This window comes from Triticum aestivum, chromosome 5B (genome assembly GCF_018294505.1).
Source record: "Triticum aestivum cultivar Chinese Spring chromosome 5B, IWGSC CS RefSeq v2.1, whole genome shotgun sequence".
NCBI lineage: Eukaryota > Viridiplantae > Streptophyta > Magnoliopsida > Poales > Poaceae > Triticum > Triticum aestivum.
The window spans coordinates 101364203-101386199 of record NC_057807.1 but is presented as its reverse complement, the minus strand read 5'-3'; the positions used below and the strand labels follow the sequence as shown (position 1 = coordinate 101386199).

Below are 21997 nucleotides of genomic sequence, written 5' to 3'. Positions count from 1 at the left end.
AAGGCACTCCCTCTGCCTGTCCGGTGCTTGCCCGGGGTGGGGGAGAAGGAGCCGGGGTGGGGAACCGATGAGGTGGGGCTTGAGGGGCACCCCTGACGGCGTGGAGGAGGGAGAGGTGGAGGGAAGCAGCAGGAGCAGAGGGAATTGGGAGGGCGGCGGCGGCAGTAGGGATGCGGACGGGAATGGGCTAGGGTTTTTCTTGCGACGACCGAACGAGCAGGGAAAAATGATAAAACAAAATGAGAAAATCAGCCCAGTCCCTTGTGGCCACGTGGACGTCGCGAGATGGCGCTCCTTACGCGACTGTTAATGGGTTGTATGGGGTGACATTTCTAAAAAAGAAAATAGGCAGCAGGCGCGCGTTGGGCCTGGCCCATCCAGCATTCCTCCACCGCAGGCCGCAGATATATAATGGTCATCCCACCCCCAACCTAGGGTTAGGGAGGAGAAAGGAGAGAGATTGTAGATCAGAGATGCGCCGGTCGCACCGCCGCCAGCCTTGTGCCGAGCTCCTCCGCCGTCGCCGCCTCGCCACCCAAGTGGTCCTCGTATGAGGATCGGGCCGTGTTCCAGTCGGGGCGAGGAAATAAGCAGCTCCAAAGTTTGGAGCTGCAATTTAGAATCGAGAAGTTCTTTTCGGAGCGGCAATCCGCAATCCAGTCGGGGGGAGGAAATAAGCAGCTCCAAAGTTTGGAGCTGCAATTTAGAATCGAGAAGCTCTTTTCGGAGCGGCAATCTGCAATCAAGCGGCTCCTTTCGGAGCGGCTGTCCGCAATCAAGCAGCTCATTTTTGAGCTGCAATCCGCAATCAAGCGGCTCCTTTCGGAGCTGCAGTCCGCTGTCAAGCGGCTCCTTTCCGTGCCGCCATCGACGCAATCAAGCGTCTCCGAATTCGACTAGATCTCTTATTTTCTAGAATAAGATCGACTACATCTCTTTTCGGTCTCCGAGTTGCCACGGTCTTCCAGGCTGAACCCAAGCCGCTATATATATCTGTCCAGGACGCCCCGGCAGTCATCAGATCTCGAAGCAGAACCGCAAGTCCCGAGCTCGGTTGACCTAGACGGGAGCCATGGAGGTGAGTTCCTTGTCCTCTCCTTCCTCTGAATATCTTTCTTTGTTATAAGACATTCCGTCCTCTAAAACCAGGCATCAAAACTCAATCTTTCACACTGAATCAAAATTGCTTCTCTGAGCATACCAAAAATTTACTTTCGGTGCAGTAAAATGAAATAAAATAAAATAAAGCATGTATATCTTTTATAACTTAATCAAAAGCTGCATCTTTGCTTCCTTGAAAAAAGCTGCTAAAACTTGAATTATCTCAGGGGAGCCATGGAGTTGAGTTCATTGTCCTTTCGTTTCAGCTAGGCCCATTCATAGTTGCTTCATTAAAACTTGAATTTTTTTACGGGAAAGTTATCAAGTTTGCATCTTCTGGACTACATTAAAATGGCATCTTGGGGCTGAATCAATTTTTTTTTTCACAATTGCAATTATTTTGTGGAAAAAAGTATTTCAAGTTTGTATCTCCACATAAAAATTCGATCCATGAGAATATCAAAAGTGTGTTTTTGACTAGTGCGAAATCAACTCTGCTTTGTTCCCATGCCAAATGCAAAAAAACAACGGAGATGATAGAATCAGCACCTTGCCCAGTGACATTCTGGTCAACATTCTTGACCGACTTGATGTCCGTGAAGCTGTGAGAACCAGTATCCTCTCCAGACGGTGGAGTCAGCTCTCTTGCAAGCTCTCACGACTTATCATAAATGCTCAGCCTGATGGTGTGTCTAGCTCCAACATCTCTGATGGTGACTTGGTTCGGATCAATGCAGCTGTTGTTGAAGCGACAAAGAGCTTACTGACCCGCAGATATCCAGGCGAAGACACCATCAGCCTCCTGTCTACCACGTTCTACTTGAGAGGTGATGCCCCCATATCCATTGGACATGCTGTTGGCAGCGCCATGATGACACACAAGATTGAGGAAGCTGAATTCACAGTTTTGACAGTGAAGAATCGCCTATATTGCACTCTTGATGATGTGTTGAACTATGGGACACAGTTTGTGTCATTTTTTAATGAGTGTCTGAATGCATTTACTGGTTTGACGCGCCTCTACATGGAGAATTTGAGATTTGCTGAATCTGACTTCGTCTCCAACATCTTCGTCACTTGCAAGCGATTAAAATATTTAGGTTTTCTCAATTGCGACACAAAGAAGCATTTAACACTCCAGGTCAAACACGCTCAACTAAGTGAGCTCAGTATGGTCAACTGCCGTTTTTACAAAGTCGAACTCAAGTGGCTCCCAAGACTCACTCGGACAACGTTCACATGTTGGATGGCTTTTGAAGAACTACCACTGTCATTTGGTCATGTCCCTCTGCTTGAGTTTTTGAACCTCACAAATATCGGTCTTAGTCGGAACAAAATGGTCATGTTAAGTACATTACTTTGTGAGACACACATACAAGAACTGCAATTGGGGTTTAAATGCGAAAAGGTAAGTTGTGATGATTGCTTTGTACTGGCTTCACTTGTTCTCTACTCATCCTATTATGTGTTCTCTTTTTTAAAGATCCATCATATTATGTGTTTATTGTTGTTTGCAGATTTGGGTTCAACCAGAGTGTCTGAGCGAAAGGCTGGCTTCTGCGTTCCACAGACTAAGGATTGTCAGTCTAGTTAGCATTCCTGAAGGGTCTGATCTTACGTGGACAATTTTCATTTTGGAAGCTGCGCCATCACTTGAAGAGTTGTACATGTCGGTATGTTCTTCTTACCTAAATCCAGTTGTTCCTTTTTATATGGGTTTCTCTGCTACATGACGATCCTTAGAGCTTGTTCTATTCTTTTTTGTTTGACTTGCTCTATTACCCTTGCATGGTTGCACACACCTGTGGAGTACAGATGTCCTATGAGGGTCTAAACTAAGCTGTTCCTTTTACCTCTGTCCTATATATGGTTGGAGTGCAGGTAATTGATCATCCGTGTGAGATGATAATGGATAAGAAAAGGAGGACGGAACTCTTGCTTTGCGAAAAGAAGGGCGTCGAGTGGGAATCACCTAGATCAAATTTCAAGCACCGCCGCCTTGCCAAGCTCATCATCTTTTGCTTTGTAAATTGCATGGTGAGTTATGTCAGGCGTGTCATGAAAGCAGCGGTGAATCTGAAGGATGTGTACCTGTATGATAGACTGGCATGTAGCAAGTGTGAACACATGGCCATTTTTAAGCCTGGTAGGCTTCCACGGGCAAAGAAGAAGTTGAATGCGATGAAGAAGTTGTTGACCCAGGGCATCGAGTCAGCTCCCAGAATTCACCTGCTGACTGATTGTGAAATGGAAGCTGACCATGCTGCAAGGGTTAAAGACTTCTTATGTTCCTGAAGATAACTGAAGGCTTTTTAGGAAGTTCATGTAATAACACTCGGTTGGAGTACTCTATATGACTTGTCAGTTTCTTGTTTGATCTGCTTTTCTTTACTCAAAACCAGTTGGAAGTAGCAAAATAAGAATTACTCAATCCGGTTGTACCGTAAGTAAATTTTAGGACCAGGTTTGTATTTGGATATTCATGCTATGATGTGTTATTGATGAGTGCATCAGTTGATACGGTCCTATGAGATCTGGCTGCTGAACTATACATGTGGTCAGCAAATGGAACCTGAAGCATTTGCAGTTAAGGCTCCAGACAAAGTAATGTGGATTTCTGTCGTTGTTTTTATAATATTTAAATTTGAATGAAGTTTTCTTTTGAGGGGTAAATTTAAATGAAGTTTTGTCGTGCCTCCTTGGAGCATCTCTAGCAAATGCCCATTACAGTGCGGGAAACTGCAGGAAAAAATCGGCCGAATACCGGGAAAAAATCGACCGGACCAGATAACTGTAAAACTTTTCTGGGCGGCCCGTAAAATGCCGGTGTATCTGCTATCTCTACTTCTAATGAAGCAGTTGGTAGTTTCGTTTTCAGGTTATTTTTTCGTCCCACCTCATGTTTTTTTTACCTACTCCCGCCTCCGAGAAAGTCCCGTCCCACCCAAGAAAATCGAACCAAACCTGGTAGCGATGCCTCCAGGCAGTCCACGCGCACGCAAGAAAAACGGACAGAAAAAAAAAACTACGAAAATAAACCGGCGAAAAAAAAACGCCAAACGAATCGCACGGAGCGAACGAGCGAGGCCTCAGGGTGCCCTCGAGCCAGAACCACTCGCAGCAGATCCCTTCGCCGCTGCCCTCGCAGATCATCCCCCCCGCCGATCCATCCCTTCGCCGCCGCCGATCCCTGCGCGTGCGAGGACGATCCACTACAGGAGACGCCGCCGATCCCGTGGAGGACCCGTCGCCGATCCCCTTCAGGAGCCGACGCCGATCCCCTAAGCCGGCGCTGATCCCCGTTGAGGAGCCACCGACAAGATCACTGAGGTTTATTGGGGAGTGCTCATACGCGTGATGGAGAGAAGACAACACGCTTTGCTCCTCCTCCAAGCCTGCAAGTCTGCTTCTTTTCACCACAAGGTACGTGATTCTTATCCCCATGCCGCGTCCTCTTGCGCAAATGCAAATTGTGGTGATATCGTTGGATTTATCAGTTTTGTAGATCAATTCGCATCATATTGTGGTCAGAGTGCCATGTCCGCCCCGTAAGGCTTTATTTGGTAGAAGTGGATTGGGAGGTTTGGGGAGGGGGGGATTTCAGAGGATTGGGTGAATCCCTTCCTTCCACCCAATCCCCTCAAAACCCCTTGAATCCTCAAAATTCCTCCATCCTCAATCCTCTTTGTATAGAAAGTGTTGTTTGGTAGACAGGTTTGCATATATTGATATAAAATGGTGCAGAACATCCAAAAATCCAATCTTTACAAACAAAACAACATCATAGCAGAAAAACTTGCTACAGGTAGAATCCACACACAAACTAAACATGCTGCTATAGAACTGTAGAAGCCTTGTGGTGATTGTCAAGCTCGTGCTAGGTGACGTCACTCTGGCAGCCATCGTGGGAACACTTTATCATTGCCGATGAGACAATATCATCCACTGCAAGGCAGCGGACAAAGCCTCCGATGTGCTCGCAAGTTAGGCACTATCCGCCGGGGAGCTCAGCAAGGCATGTGCCACAAGCTAAATGTCCATCGTTGCACTGCACAAAAGTCAAGATCATAGCAATATGTTAGTACTAATGCTGCCTTTCTCAGGTGAATGGAAAAAAGAATAGGTCTAGCATTTGCCTGTAAGACAGGAGGCGGCTACTTACCAAATCTTAGTTGAGGATGTAACCTGACTAACAAGGGGGATAATCACCATGACCTTTATAAACCAGAAAACACATACAACCACAATACAAAGGATCACCCAATAGCAGCAAGAGAATCGTATGGGAACTACAATCTTATTGGTAAACAGTTAGACATCTCCACAGTAAGGTAGTAGTACTGCATCTTCCTAACAACAACTGCTGACAAAATCCCAAAATTTACAGAAACCATGAGGAACTGATGACAAAAAGATGACCAGAAGACTGAATCTTCATGTCTTGTCCAACAAAAGCAGTACATGCCCAACTTGGAGTAGGATACAGAACAAGCAACAAAATGTGTTAGATCTTATCCGTGAACTGATTAAGTGTTAGAATAAATACGAGGCACACAGTTGATCTACCGAGGACCAAGCAATCACACAAACTTGTTAGAATAAATATGAGGCACACAGTTGATCTACAGAGGACCAAGCAATCACACAAGCACGATACCGAGATTTGTTAACGAGGTTCACCATCGTGGCTACATCCCCGGGGCATGACTACGGGCACTCCTCCCCATGACACCGCTACAATACCGCATCCCGGCCGCCGGGGCGCCGGCACATGCCGTCGGCTCCCCCACGTGCTCGTGCTATTATGTTGGCATAGGTTACATTGTGTGTCTTCCCCCGATATATATGAGAGGCCTAGGATACAAGTGTCCTACTTGGACACGACTCCATATCCTGTCTACACACCGTACGACTCCAAGTTCAACTGTAAGCTAACTTGTACAATAATATTCGACACAACTCTAACATTAAAATTCAGGCAAAGGAAGACTCGGAACAGGCATCTAAGATGAAACATAATCATTCGAACTAGAAACAAATATCTGACTGACGGCGACGACTTGTACAATACAAGGTATAAAGAATGTTTACAAGCACAATTTCATCCAGCCAAACATGTCCAACTGAACGAGCATCTGACCCTAGGTATAAACAGAAATGATGCAAATAAAAATGAATATACACAAAGCTTTGGGATAATATATTTTTTCTAAGCTTGGTAGAATATTGCCAATACAATATCTACAGATTTTGGAGGCTGCTGCTACTGCCTAGGGTCGGCTAACTCTCCATACTTCTGTGTCCACATACTTACCTAACCTATCTATCATCGCATACAATCAATTTGCTTGCTTCAGAATTCCCATTTTAAAAACTGATAAACACCCAAAAAAACTGAGCTCATGGTTGCTACTACAGAACTCATCACAAGTCTTTCGAATTTCATACGAACAGTATCTCTGCATGTTAAATATGCAGCAATCGTCCAGGTTTATCTGAAACTCAGATCATCTTTGAAGAAAAAAGCCATGCTCGCATACAAAAAGTTCAGTGTGGCGTAGGATGGTGGAGCATCGGAGTCGGATTATTTTCATGCGACAGAACATAAATAGGCCAACCTATGTTCTAGTACTCCAGTTTACTCAACGAATTACCACATACTAATGTACACAGATGCACCAAAGTCTTCGTCGTTCACAACAATGGTATATCCACACCCCCAAAATTTACCAGGTTTCAATTGCCAACAAACCAGTAGTGCCAAAAGCATCTAGTAAGTACTATAAGATGGAGCATCTAAACTAGCACCTCTGGGAGAACATGACAGATTCTCATTTGGAAAATAATCATACTCTAAGATAGAGCATCTAAACTAGCACATCTGGGAGAACATGATGGATTCTCATTTAGAAAATAATCATACTCTTGAGATCATAATTCAAAGGCATAACCATGTCATTCTAACATTCTGAAGAAGCTATATGCAGACTGATAAAAGATACTCCCTCCGTCCCATAATGTAGGACGTTTTTTTGACACTAGTTTAGTGTCAAAAAAGGTCTTACATTATGGGACCGAGGGAGTACAAATTAACAAAATACTAAGATTAGGAGATGCCACGGTGGAGATGGGGCGTCCAGGAGGGCGGCGACTCAAGCAAGGTTGGAGAATATGGACCATGTGGAGCCATGGGTAGGAGATGGCGTGCTTGGCAAGCTCGCCGAGTAGGACGAGGAGAACAGAGGTCTGGACCTCGCAGGAGGCGGCAGCCATGGTGGGTGAAGGTGAGAAACCCTAGGCGAGGGGAATGGAGGGAAAGGGGCGGCGGAGACGTACCTCTGGCGAGAAGGACCGGTTTGTTTGCTGGAGAAGGGACACCGACGTTGCGGCGGCGGCGGAGGCGGCGGCGGCTGCGGTGGCGTGCGGCCTCCTCCCACTCTTTTTCAGTTCGTCACCTCTTTTTCCCCTTCATTCCACGAGCCCCCACTCGGGGCTTCGAAACCACCTACATCAGGGGGAATTCCGGGGATTGCAGGGGGTTCCCTTCCTCCAAACCCCGGCTACCAAACGATTACTCGGGGATTCGTGAGGTTTCTGAGCCTCGCGAGGATAATCCCCTGAAAACCTCCCCAAACCTCTCTTACCAAACGAGGCCTAATGGGCGGTCGCAGCAGCTATTGGTTCTCCTGTGCCATGTCCGCCCATGATACTGCAGGGGATCCACCGTCTGATGATGTTGCCGCCGTTGCGGCGCAGGCCGCAGATCGGAATTCTGCCTGATGGATTCAAACGGCAGATGCTACGGGGCAGCCAGATCGAGTCCCACCCTGAGGGCTCGACCTTCTTGGTCCACGGTTGTGGTCGGTGCGGAACTCAACCCCCCGAAGATGTGCGCAAGGTTGATACAACCGGGGCTGTAAGTGTGTTAGGATAAATTCTCACTCAGATTGCAATTACAACACTCATTAACCAAGATCTGATGGTGTGAGTTAGGAATAATTCGACTTACAACACTTTGTTTTTTTGCAGATCAAGCTTCATGCATGAATTTTTTTGTGTTCTTCGATGCAAGCATATTACATAAAGATACAAGCCAGCTACTAGCTAAAGGAATTTTGTTTGTCTTTGATACGGTTGACCTCTTAGAGGAATTGTCCTTTAGGATAATTTGATTACGTTTCCACGAATATCCGGTAATTTCATCTCTTGTTTCACGAAGTGGGCTCTTCAATCTTCTCAAGCTGATATATTAGGTGTTGGTTTCTTCATCTCTAAAATCAACACTATCTAATAATAAATATCTCAAATATTTGCAGGTAGAATTAGTGCTTTCACAACACTCAGCGGGAGCTAAAGCTGTAGTTTTTCATGCGCATGTGCTAATCGCCTTGAGGAGAAAATTGTTGCTTGTGTTAGCATCAGGCAAGACTGGAGGTGGATTGATGCAACAACTAATCACCAAAGAGAACGCAAAGAGGTATCTTAATTACAGGTTGAAAAAATTGAGCAGGTTAACAATCTTAATTACCATATTCGCAAGTAGAATGCCCTACTTCTTGAAATCACCGAGTCAAAGCTAAAGTAGTGCAAACAAATGACGGAACGTGCTATAGATATCGGTGTATCATCTAATTGCTACTTTTCTTTTCTGCATAGAATAGTCACTACTCCCTCCGTCTAGGTGTGTAAGTCATCTTACGTTATGCACCGCGACCAAGGCGGAGAGGAAAACGAGAAAACTTAATGTCTTTTTGCTAATTAATAGCATTGCATGCAATGAACTAACCACTGCATGTCATGTTTGGTAGTCTCAAGTCATTGAAAGCATGCACGGCCCACATCTCTTATTGGTTGATATGTCACAATACAAGAAACGAGGAGAGAGTTAATGTACCGTGCCTAAGTGTTTTGGGATTATTTGATTTTCGTAAGGTGACTTGCACACCTAGACGGAGGGAGTATGTTTTTTTCAAGCATGCATATAGATTTATTTAACATTCTTGAAGTTCTTTTTAAAATGATACATGGTCTGCATAAACATGGGGTCACTTCATCTATTTTTTTTAAATCATAACGATTAACCTCGTGGTTTAGTTCCAAGTTACAATTTTGGATCTCGTGACGGTCAGACCCCGCCACCAAAATAATCTAGCTTGGTAGAGAAGTTCAGATTATTAACCTCGTGGTTTAGTTACATAGGTGATTATCCTCGTGGTTTAGTTACATAGGTGATTATCCTCGTGGTTTAGTTACATAGGCAATGGAGATCCGGTCATCGTTGGTATTTAAGTTGCCACCTGACGAATCTGTTCTTATTTCTTATTAGGTACCTGAAAGGCTGAACCTGATCTTTGATGAACTAGAAGGCCAAGAGACCAAGGTATGCCCGTTCATAGCTTGATTCCTTACCATATAATTGCTGAAACATGCAGCAGACACATGATTAACCTTTGTACTTTATACTTCGCTGGAACATTTAGGACTCCAGTGGGCGACTCCTGAAATGAGTACTCCTGAAACTTTAACCAGTGGCCATGTTGATGGTATTTTTTGGGAACAGGGGAGGGCGTGTGTTATTGTTCAAACCAGGCGCCTGATTTTTTTCAATCTTTAGCCAGTGACCACATTGCTGCCCCAAGCGATGAACAGGGGAGGGCGTGTGTTATTGCAGTTAACTATGTGTCATCTGGTCTTCATAGTGATTGGTAGCTTCAAACCATAAGCCACCTCTGAATTCATATCGAAGGTAGTTCACCAAGATCTGCGGTTTTTATTTGCACTTTATAAGTTTAAGCGTTTTATGTTACTGCTTTAAATACCTAATTATGGTTTCATCTTCCCTTTTTGTTTTTAGTCATGCGAGCTGGGCTTTTGTTGCTTGGATCTCCAGGTTGTGGGAAAACACTAACGACAATTTATTTTGAGATTGCCATATTCTTTCTACCTAATTTGTGTTCTGTATAAACTGTATAATGTTTCCTTTTCTGTAACTTTAGGGGCCTGATCAATTGAACAAGTATATTGGGGAGAGTGAATCAGAAGTAAGGAAAATATGAACTCGTGCAAGCACTAACTCATCATACATCCTTTTTTTCTGAGGTAAATTTTTTTGTTTAGCTGATTGCGTGTGTGGATTTATTCTTTCGGGAAGACTTGGTAGTTACTTTGTACAATTATGAATGTGTGGTACATCTGTCATGTGATTTATGAATATGCAACGCGTGGAATTAAATTGTTTGACCGTGCCTTCCTTGTTTAGGTAAAACTAAGTAGTTGTGGCAGCTTTGGATGAGAGAACCCAATTCCTGGTAAATTGGACATCATCAATGAGTTCGTCGAGTTTGATTGAACTCTCACACTTTGAACATCCTCTATTTAAAGCAAGGCCATCCCTGTCATAACAGGTACAGTAAAATGCCAACACATATATGATTGATGTTATGATAGTATACTTGACTTTGGGATGATGAGATCGACGGAAGCAACAGGAGCCCACGACTCATGGGGAGGGCGTGTAACAATGCTTTCCTACATTTGGTGGATTATTGCATTTGTATTTTTTATTGTTATCATCTAGAAGATTATATTCTGTATGAATGCTTTTAACAATGCTTCGTCATGCCGTCCCCGCCGATGCTGCTGTTCATGCCGTCCCCCCAGTGCCTAGCATCACCGGCAACAAGTTCAGCGCTGTCCGACAAGGTGCCCTGCAGGGACAACCTCCGTCGACCTGTCATCGAACTTCAGTATGCGTGCTTTGTTCTCTGAAACTGAATTCAGACCTTGAGTACTACTTTTATTTGAAAGAAAATATGTGCGCGATTCCATAACTTATGCCAAAATGCATAGCATAGCTTGGTATACACGAATTGCAATCTGAACGTTTTTCTCTGTGTCGTCGTCCTGCTTTCTGGTTCTCTGTTATCTGTCATCTTATATCTCTGAATTGTTGTTGGCTGCATGCGCAGCTGCTTTAGGCAGGAGCAGTGACTAGCATTGACCAGGAGGAGCAAGAAGCAGCGACAGCTACCATTGCTGGCTGAGCTAGCTGCTAGGTTGCCTCTCTCTTTCCCTCATATATGTGGGTTTGCAACAGCCAAAAATACGCTTGCGATTCTTTGTTTTCACTAACAGTCCATATTTGGATGCCTTCTTTCTACCCAGCTTTGGTTACTTGCGACGGGTTGTGGGCTGCAAGTTAGAATAATCGGTACTGAAAACGGCTTCTGAATGTTAAAAAGCCAATGGGGTAGAAAGCTAGAGATAACTAGGGGTTGGGACGCCACCTTGTGGCGCCTCATGAGAGGAAGCTGGGCGGTGCCAGGTTGGCAGCCGCCCATTCTAGTTCTTTTTTTACAATTTTGGTAACACCGCAACATGACATGTTAGTGAGAAGTTGCACTATAAATTTTGGAGGTTTATGATGACGGAGGAGATATCATCTTTGCTCCTCCTATTCACAGGTTGAAGCTCTACTAGCAACGGATGTTTACGACGATGCAGGAGATGCCGTCTTTGCTTCTACTGTTCATCGGCTGATCCGTGAGATGCTTCGCAGTTGCCTGTGTGTCCCTGATGTCATTGATCTTTGTCAGATAATATGTCTATCTATTTGTAAAGATTGATAGTCCACCTTACTATCTAGATATTTTCAGTCCTTTTCAAAGGAACCAAACCATTTGTAGTTGACAGTTTATACAAATACATACCCATGATTATTAAGATGACATGTACACATTATTTTGTCTATCCAACAAGCAAATTTCCACGACAAGCAAACAATTCAAGCACCAAATAGTGCATGAACCACATCAGGAGGAGAGGAGAGGGACCAAACAGCGAGGTCACTTGCCTTTTATCTGCCGGCAACCATATCAGTCATTGTCGCCGTCGCCTCCTGCTGCCTCGACCACCATTGTGGATCAGCAGCGTCTTGCACTGCACTATCATATTCATGTATTTACTCTAATAAAGAGAATTTTCATCATACAAGGATGTGCTTCTGCAACTAACATGCATCTACAGAAGACCCTATATAGTATATGTGATCAAATTTATTCCTCTCCAATGTCCATAATTGCCATCTCCTCCCTATGTTCCTAACACTCTTAGTTTCTGATATGAACATGCTACTATACTGACGTTTGGTGTAAGTGGTACTGTTTTAGAATGATAAAATAGACTGCTCTTGGTTGTTGTCTCACACACTGGAATCTATTACAGTATAACCAACATGAGCAAGCCATCATTGATTTACTACTTTTGTACTTCTGATCCCCCATTCTTTAACAAACTTGTAATTCTTCTTTCTTATATTGATCCAGATTATTTCATGGTGCCACTTAATTCATAGTACAGATTTTCTTTACATGGGATAAGAATAGAGACTAACCCTGATACAAATTGATGGTTAACTTGACTTAAGCTAGATCCTATTTTCTGAACCAAAGATAAGGTAAACAGTAGAAGTCACTCATAAATTATTTGACTAAGATCTGTTAATGGTATCCCCTAGTCCAAGGTTGTACCATCCTAAAAGATTTGATTATTGCAGCCAAACTCTAAATACAATTAGTGCCTGCATCTAGCACCTCCGGTTCCCTTGCTCCCATACATGTCATGGATAGCTCTCCATTGTACTGTATTGACACAAAATAATGAACATTCGATTAGCTTGAATCAAAATAAGAACAAGCAGATCTTGGTGCTTTATGTTAATCTGGTTCACACAGAAGTATCAATAGCCGGCAAATTTAGTATTGTGCTAATCACAATCGAATCAGGAAGAAGACAACAAAACAAAATTCACAACTAAAAGTATTAAGAAAAACTGGCCTAATTTAACTGATTAGAGTAGAATGCAAAAGGTTAAGAAACACCAAAATTATGCTTGATGTTATGGACGCCTGAAGGAATTGTCCCACATGGCGGAGAAGCCGCCGCCGACGTCCTTGTCATGGTCCAGCTGCTCACTGATCTTTCCAAGTCGGCCTCTGGTCCGCTATTAGGATCTTCACTCTCCATCTGGTCCTAAGGAATTTGCGGCAAGAGCATGTGGTGCAAGTGCAACTTGGCCGGCCGAGAAGTTAAGAGTCAGAGAATTATTATTGACCTGCCAGATGTGCACGGGGCCAGTGACGGAGGGCTCGAACCTGTCGAGGCAGATCCGGTTGGGTTGCCATGCAGCAGCGGGAGCAGCTCGTCCTGCTGACAAGCTCCTCAGCAGTGCTCTGCAGCGTCTTCACACACTCCTCCACACCCATCGACGTCACCATACTGCTCCGGCCGTGTTCGCCTGTCTTTGCCTCTAGTAGTCTTGCGCCCTTCATTTCCTTGCCCTTTCTTTTTTGAGTTCTGGCTTCGAATTTGTAAAGGAATCTGTTGTCTGAATCCGCCTCCAACTCGATCGCATTAGGATCTATTTGGTCTAGAACATAATGACTGGAGAATGAAAGATGAAAAGAATCCATCTCACCCGGCAGAGTCGAGGACGTCCTTGGAGATCTTTGTGGCACCCTTGTGCAGGTCTTCTCCAGGTGCCGTTCGATCCTTCCTAGTCGATCCTCCCAAACGCCTCCCATGACCCGGGAGAAAATCCGGCAGCGGCAGCGGCACTGCGCCTGCGCTTCATTTCCTTTGCCTGTTCATGGTCGTCGGTGAGAGGAGCGGAAGGGACACAGAGGATGGCCGATGTCATGGATCAATGAAATAATTACATAAAACTGAATTTTAGTGAACAAGAGAATCTTCGCCTGAGATTGAGGTAAGAAAATGGGATGAGTTCACCTTTGATCTATAATAGCACATTTAGGAATACCAAATTTCTTCTTCAATCATGCAAGTATCCAGGACAAAAATACTCCCAGCTCATTGGTGAGGAACCTTACTGAAGCTACTACATATAGGAAAATGATGATTTCAGGAGGGGAAATGACAGCAATAGCTATCAGGCATAGCTCACTGTATGATGTTGGTGCCATTTGCAGATTTGATACAGATGCAGCACTATATAAAGTCAGTTAACTGTACACTCAAATGCATCCCTACATGAAAACAAAAGCCAGCAAAGCAGACATTTTAGTAAACATGTTTCAGCTTTCTTTTCTTATTCGCATTCGCAAAGGATCAAATAGAACACAAGCAAAGCTAATAACCTCACAATCAAACAAAATATACACAATTTCATATATTTTTTGTTTCTTCATACTTTAATTCACCTCATGGATTCTTATTAATCTAAAATCATCTTGTTATGATTGTCTGGAACTAATTTTTTGAAGAATGAAATCACATGGCTTGTATAGACCACTCCTTCCCTGCCAGCCCTCTGGGATTTTCATCAAATACCTTGTAGGCATACAAAACCAAAATCTGCACAAGCAAAGGCTATAAGTGCTGGAAGCAGGGCACCGGAAAGAGAGAAAAAACCAAGAAGTGGTGAGGTTAATCTCTTTAGTTGTAAATGATGTAGCCCTCCTGTCCTTTGAATAAAGAAGATTTAACTGTCAAAAAAATACAGTGGGCAGTTTGCCATAATAGAATCTGCACTTCTATTAAGATAAAAATAAGCAGTCAAGCAGTACTTCAGAGCAATAGTACAGTTAATCTGATGATGGAGTAAGAACATCGTCAGGCAAAGTAAAATTTCAGAGGATGTTCTGAAGATGAACAGCAGGGTACCCACTACAGAAAAATTCAAAGGATGTTCAGCCTGAAGATGAGAGGTTCACCTGGAATCGTGCGGTGTAGTGGCTCACCTCCTCATCTGCAGCGACGCCGCAACCCTCGTCGCTCTCCTCCGTGGCAGCGCCGCCCCTCCTCGTTCTCCGCGATAGCCTTGGGCTGCCTCGCTTTCACTATGGGCGCAACTTTCCTTCCTCTCCCCTGCGTGGCAGCTCGTCTTCCTCTCTTCCGCCACGGCGACTGCCGCCCGCCACCCTCTTGTCTGCGGTGCAGCGCGGGAGACAACCTTCTCCGCTCCTCCCTTGTCTACTTCTTCCCTTTGTCGCTGCCCCTACTCTGCAGCTCCACTCCATCATGGCTGGGTTGTGCTCGTCCTTCCGTGGCTTCCTCGGGACGAGAGCTCGCGGCGCCACTCACCTTCTAGCTCTTGCCGCCACCTTCCGTCGGTGGCCAGCGCCGGAGGAGCGATGGGGCGGTGGCGGTGGCGGCGGCAACCCTAGCTGGGGAGAGAGGAGGTTGCGTGTAGGAAGAAAGAAATTTCTGGGAGAGGAGGAGGCGCGTGCGTCGGGAGAGGAGGAGAGGAGAGGGCTTTCTTCGCGACGAAGCTTGCCAACGTGGACTCAATTCATTTGTCTCGTAGCTTGCCGACGTGTAACGCGCGAGCGATTGCCCTTGATGCACACCTTATTGTTTTTGACTAGGGGTTGGGGCGCCACCTTGTGGCGCCTCCTGAGAGGAAGCTAGACGGTGCCAAATTGGCAACTGCCCATTCCAATTTCTTTTTTCTATCTTTGGTAATACATGGACATGGCATTTAAGTAAGAAGTTGTACTATAAATTTCAAAAGAGCTAAATAAATGACATTTAAATACAAGAAGATTAGGGCATCTGAAACACAAAACACTGGAAGGCATGATATAGAATCAGACAGAGGGAGAGAGGCCACACATACTCATGAAGTAATGAATTCAGCATTCAACTATGACATGAAGTGCTACACCAAAACAATAAGAACACAACGGCTAAAAATTTAAAGGGGCTTCAAACCGAATGCACAAATTGTAATATCACCAAGAAATGCCACTCAGTTCCATGGAGATCCTTGGCTGCCAGTTCTTGACATGCCATGCGAAGCAACAAGAGGAAGACACTCTTCAACATGTCTCCTAAGAATAGAGACGGGGGATACATGCAGCAAGAAGTGCACGAGAATAGAGACGGGGAGCTTGTCGCCAAGCTTAGTCACCAAATTTGCATTATCCATTATCCATTTTAAGAGACAACAAAACCAATAGTCAAATTCCTATGGGCATAGATCAAGCCATAAGAATTTAAGACAAACATATAAGCACTAAAGTATATGGCACGTCCTTCAAGATTTCAGTCAACCTGTCATACAAACCCAAGCAAATCTAATAAAGCTCCTCAATTGGAGATGGTGAAAAAATGATGGAAGAGGAGGTGTCGTTGCTTACCTCGCTGCTGGTGCCATGGATCTGGAGCTCGGGGAAGGGGGGGGGGGGGCTTAGGCATGACACCATCGACCCAACGCCGGTGGCGTGCTCGCAGCCGCTTCGTGCTTGCTAAATGAAGTGTATTCTGATTGAAACATGGGACCCATGGCAATAGTAAGCCTGTTAACATGGTACATTACTCATATTGCAGACCAACTATGTAAAACCATCAATTCTAGATGTTATAATACCATACTCATTACTGAAGATTATAAAACCTTCTATGGTCAAATGTTGGACTTACAGTTGATTTATTTCTACTTCTAAAATTTAAATGGTATCATTTTTGCAATGAAGCGAATCAAAATTGCAAATTCTGTAAACAATCCCCATGATCACAAGAAAATTTACTGCATCGTATTATTTCCTCGAACATATATAGTTAGCTTGCTAGCATGGAGATCTAGTAGTTCTATTTGAGTCATTTCAGCATCCTCTCAATTTTTTCTGCTCTTTCTTCTAATAAATTATCAAAGTCAGAACCGTCATTGAGAAAAACCTATACATCAGAATTTTCCAGTATCAGACCAACAGGGCATCATGCAAGATAACAAAAATCCTTTCAGTTCTATCATGTGCATTCAGAAAATATGTATTGCTTGGTAATATAAAAGAGGTTCTGGACACATACTCCTTGGCTTCTTCTAAGGGCATCTCCAGCCGCGCCCCCAAGAAGGCCTCCCAGGCGATTTTTTCGCGCCGGCGCCGAAAAAACGGCCCAGTCGCGCCCCCAGGAGCCCGATTTTCGCCGGCTTGGGCCGAAAACAGCGCCGGCGGACCCAGCCCGAACCCGGCGCGCTGGGGGGCGCTCGGGGGCGCCGGGCGAACTTTTTTGGCGCGAAGAAACCGCAGGCCCGACGCGTCAGCGACACTGATTACTTCTCGGCCCTTCGTCGTCCTCATCGCCTCGTTTCCCGCGGCGAATCAATGCCAAAGCTGCCGCGCTGCCGCGCCGGTCAGCCTGCGCCATTGATGCTTCACGGACGGCGCAGTGAAGGCCGGACGACGCGCGTCCCTCGCCCCCCCAGGGCGCACGCTGGACGCCGTCCTCGAGTACATCGAGGGCGGCAACACGCCGCGCCTCGACTACCCCGCTCCACCTTCCTTTTCACGCCGCCGGGGGAGCTCCTGGACCCCGAGGCGCATGGAGACCGGGGGGGTCCTCCTCTTCGTCCGGCGGCTCGCCCTGCCTCCGCCCCGTCAAGCCGGAGCCCCAGGACACGCCGGTGGCCGCGCGCACCCGCAGCTCCGGCGTCCGTATCGGCGCCCCCGCCTCGCCACCCACCGGCCGTTTTGTCCTCGTCGAGCCCAAGCCGGAGCCCGGCCTCCCCGCGGAGTACGAGGAGATAGCCCGGCGCGGCTTCTCCGACGAGGACGCCATGCAGTGGGCGCGGGACGACTACCTCCGCGAGGAGACGGTCCGGCAGTGCCGGGCCCTGGAGGAGATCGCCGCCCGCAAGCGTGGGCGCGAGGACGAGCATGGCGTCATGATCCTCAACAGCGACGAGGACGACGCCCCCGGACCTTCCAACCCGCCGCGCCAACCGGGGGAGGGGTGCAGCAGGGACGGCGGAGGTTTAGGCGGGGGCGGAGCGGCGACGACGACGACGACGGCGGCGGTGACTACACGCGGTTCTACAGCCTCCTCGGCATGTAGCCGCGTGGGCGGGCGGCGAGGCGGACGGCGAGGCGGGCGGCGAGGGAGACGGCGGGATAGCCCGCGTTTTTTTTTGTAAAATATGTTTAAGTTTGAACGAACTCGCCGAAGTTTGCAATGAATTTGCGCCGTGTTTGTGCCGTGTTTAAATTTTTTAAAATACCGTGGGCGCCGCGACTGGGGGGCATCACGCCCCCAGTGCGCGATTTAGCGCCGGTGCGCCCCCAGGGGCGATTTTTTGCCCCTCCTGGGGGGCCAACGGCTGGAGATGCCCTAAGCATCAGCAGAAGCATGTTTGTTTGCAGTTGACATATGAGGAAGAAAGAAGGCCATTCAGAAAGGATACTGCCTACTTCAACTTAATGAACTTTTAGCACTATTTCTCCAGCCCATGCTGCTTTATTGGCAAGGGTTGTTTGAATTATCAGAAGTGTCATATGTGCAGTCTTAGATCCTGCAAATAATAACTGCATTGTGAAGTATGAAGTTTAACCTGGACACATAGGTCGAAGTCATAGGCAAAACAAGCAGTCAAAAACTTAGAAGCAATGGACTAAAAGATTAGATACACTCACGGGCTAGAACAGTACAGAATGCACCAAGAAATGATCTCATCATACCCTAAATGTCTTGCCATCAATTAAAAGGCATCCGACCACAAGATTAAATACACTCATGGTCAGAATGATACAAAATGCTCCAAGAGATCTCACATGCCCTCAATGGTTTCCATAAAAAAACAGCAAGACTAATCTTACAAAATTGCTTACGAGATTGACATAGGCACTAATGACATACTGCCAACACCATGGTACAGGAAATGAGAAGGAATTTACTCTCGGAATATTCATAGTACCTCTGGAGAAGGCCTCTTGATAGTGTGCACCTTGATCTCTATGTACCTCATGGTGGACCCCTGCGCCCGCTACTCCATCCTCACCATGATCTCGTCGCTAGCCTTGCTCATCTAGCTTACGACGATGATGCATGTGCAACCAGCTTATCACTCAGGCCGCGATATGCATATATATGAAAACAAAACGCAGTCATAGTGTAGAAATAATCTCTGCATTACATCAGAAGCAATGAGGAGATGATACACGTATTTTGTAGGGAAAATTCCAGAAGGCATATCGTATTTTAGAGTAAATATTTGATAAACAGCGAAAAGCACATGCATTTTTTTTTGCATTGCCTTGCTTTGTCTAACACACAATAACAATCATGAAATCGTGAGGACAACTTGAGAAAAATACACATGCATTTTAGAAAGAGAATGCAAGTGCCATTAGCATTGTGGCAGATTGTTAATCGAAAGGACAACAACAAAATTCTCAAGGCTCACATTTAGCTTTACTTGAAGACAACAAATCTGCTAATGACCAGATTATAAAATACCAGCAGGTCCGTCTAGCCGGAACGTTGGGTTCTCTGAGCAAAGAAGAGGGCAATCCTTACTCCTTAGCAACCTGGAAACTTCCCTTTCAGTTCAAAAAGACATAGTAGTACAGTAACATTTGGAGCTGAAGCAATTTTTAAATAAGGAAAACTTCCTTTGATAATGTCCTTGTGTAATAATTGCAAATAATAATAGTGGAAATCTTGTTAGGGTGTCATATCATTAGCAATGCATATCTAGGGTAAAGATTAAGGTAATAAAAAAATGTAAACTTGGGGGAAGATGAGCAGTGGCAGCCTACACACAGAACATTGATCTAAAATGATGATATTGCGACTAACTCTAAACACATGAAATGCAATTAATATGTGAAATCCTAAATAATTAGCATCCTTGTCCATGACCTGCCCTCGAAGGCCCTTGTCCACAAGCTACCTAAGTACTCCTAGTTCGTAAGGAAATGTGAGTTCATAAGGAGGAGTTTGCTAAAACATTAGACTTGGGAAGTGGACTATTAGTCCCAATCCCACATTTGAGACGTGTTGGGAATTGGACAAGAAATTAGTCTCCTAAAAAATAAATCGGATGCAAAGCAACAAGAGAAACGGAACAATCAAAGATCGTTAAACATCTGTGGCCTTTTAGTGTTCTTGTTTATTATACTTTGAAAGTCAAATTGAAGGAAGCATCCATTATTAAAGATCAAAGTTTTGAGGAAACTAAGCTTATAAGAATATAATCTAGTATCATTTTCAACATTGTAGTGGTACCTCAAATTAAAATGCACCAAGACATGGAAATTTGTCTTTGGACTTTACTATTACGAAGAAGATAACAGTACCAAGATGGTTCCATATAAATTCCACATGATGTGTGAAGAAAGCTTAAGATATTAGCAAAAACTTACCGTTAGTGACTCATGCTGCCTATCGAAAATCTGCTAGTTTCATCTTCCCAGTTTCCGGTGAACAAAATATACTTTACTTACTTACGAAGCCTTTTATCCCAAACAAGTTGGGGTAGGCTAGATATGAAACCCTTTCACGAGGACTTCCCAGGAGGTCACCCATCCTAGTACTACTCTCGCCCAAATGGGTTTCATACCCAAAAGACTGGCTAGTTTTTACGTTGGCTCGCCAAGCCTATCACAACCCTTAGATATGAAACCCTTTCACGAGGACTTCCTAGGAGGTCACCCATCCTAGTACTATTCTCGCTCAAATGGGTTTCATACCTATGGGACTGGCTAGTTTTTACGTTGGCTCGCCAAGCCTATCACAACCCTCCTCCTTTACCCGGGCTTGGGACCGGCTATGCCTAGAAGACATAGGCGGAGTTCCGGTGAACAAAATATATTCCGGCTTAATGTCCCTGTGGATGACGCCCATTTGGTGGCAGTACTTCACCACTGACATGAGATCCTTGATCACAAATGTGGCTTGCAACTCAGAGAAGGTAGACATATCTGGCCATCTCGTCCAGCAAGCGGCCGCCGTTGCAGAGCTCCATGATGAGGTAGAACTTGCCGATGTCCTCAAAGACGGCCTTGAGCGTGATGTCGCCAGGGTGGCCCGGAGGTGCTGCATGCCTGCATGATGTCGACCTCGCAGTCTACCGTATCCTTGCCATCGTTGGCGAGTGGCGAACTCCTCGCCGCCGGCATTGGCACGGCAGATCCGAATGGAGCCAAACTTTTCCCGTCCGATCTCGTCGGTCGTCGCCGAGCTAGTACTCGGTATCGAGGCTCTTCTAGCGGCCTATCCGCGTGGCCGACACTCGGGAAGAAGCAGGACACAAGAGGGTCCCTTCTTCCGGTGGCAAGCACGGCGGATCCTCCTCACCTGACCCTTAGTCCGTCAACAACGGCTTCTTCCTCCACAGACACTTCGACTGGATGGATCTGCCGCCTCCAGCGTCGAGGTAGGTCACAAATAGAAACTGCAGCAGACTCTGCCGCCGCCTTCTCCTCCCACCCAGTTTCACCTCCACCCACTCCTTCCTCGAGGCCCGACCATGTCGGTGCAGCCAGTTGCTCTCTTGCTGGCGATGCTAGTGGCGGCGGGTTACGTGGGAGAGGAAGCGAGAGAGAGGGAGGTCGCGTGTGTTGGCTGCCTTCATGGCGACTTACCACCAAGGAATAATCCAGTTGGTGCCAAAGTGCGTGGTTCATCGAAGTCATTTATTACTGCAGTAAGTTCTTCAGGTTTGACCTGTTGAATGTAGAAACACACTGATCATAAGTCATAAGACTGATGCAATATAATCTTCGAAAAGAAAAAAAACAAGAATGATGTGTAACATAAAAGAGCAAAAGTTTGCCAACTAAACATAAAAACTAATGGGAGCCGAAAAAAAGAATATCGAGCAGTGGATCTTCCTTCCCCATTCATTCACTAAAAATTATGTAGCCACAGTTTAATACAGTTTGAAATAGTAACAACATAAACAAACTTTATGCTCCCTGCAATCTGATGATCCAAGCCATGTCTCTATAGGAATTACTTGTACCATTAAATCAATACTTCTAAATTTTGGTAATTGTATTTTTTTTGGGCTAGCTGGAAAATCAACTTTCGTCTGTATGGCCACATAGATATCACCCTACAATGTGCTTCCAATAGTAAGTTACAGATGCTTATAACA

At 45.5% G+C, this 21997-nt stretch overlaps 1 protein-coding gene, 1 long non-coding RNA gene and 1 pseudogene across 18 annotated transcripts; 2 read left to right on the top strand and 1 right to left on the bottom strand.

The window, feature by feature from the left end:
- The first annotated feature begins 428 nt into the window (after positions 1-428).
- Positions 429-3627, top strand: LOC123110619 (uncharacterized). The gene is made up of 4 exons (XM_044531175.1): positions 429-1078; positions 1583-2509; positions 2619-2774; positions 2983-3627. The coding sequence occupies exons 1-4, from the start codon at positions 1073-1075 to the stop codon at positions 3394-3396; spliced, it is 1503 nt and encodes a 500-aa protein (XP_044387110.1). The 5' UTR covers positions 429-1072; the 3' UTR covers positions 3397-3627.
- Positions 3628-4124: 497 nt separating this feature from the next.
- On the top strand, positions 4125-11848 carry LOC123110617 (uncharacterized). 17 transcript variants are annotated; one of them, XR_006453502.1, is made up of 11 exons: positions 4128-4524; positions 4599-8017; positions 8131-8294; positions 8418-8578; positions 9428-9481; positions 9582-9847; positions 9956-9991; positions 10098-10200; positions 10361-10505; positions 10762-10847; positions 11070-11848. It is a non-coding gene; the product is annotated as an uncharacterized lncRNA (long non-coding RNA). The 17 variants fall into 17 exon arrangements; XR_006453498.1 differs by having other exon boundaries at positions 10762-11848; XR_006453508.1 differs by having other exon boundaries at positions 4129-4524; positions 10361-10847.
- A 1605-nt stretch (positions 11849-13453) lies between these two features.
- Positions 13454-21997, bottom strand: part of LOC123110616 (profilin-3-like) — a 9591-nt pseudogene continuing 1047 nt past the window's right edge.

Bases quoted from the DNA above. Each gene is read 5' to 3' on its own strand.
- LOC123110619 (XM_044531175.1), top strand. The intron at 2,510-2,618 runs GTAAGTTGTGAT...TGTTGTTTGCAG, and splicing joins TGGGGTTTAAATGCGAAAAG to ATTTGGGTTCAACCAGAGTG. The intron at 2,775-2,982 runs GTATGTTCTTCT...GTTGGAGTGCAG, and splicing joins TTGAAGAGTTGTACATGTCG to GTAATTGATCATCCGTGTGA.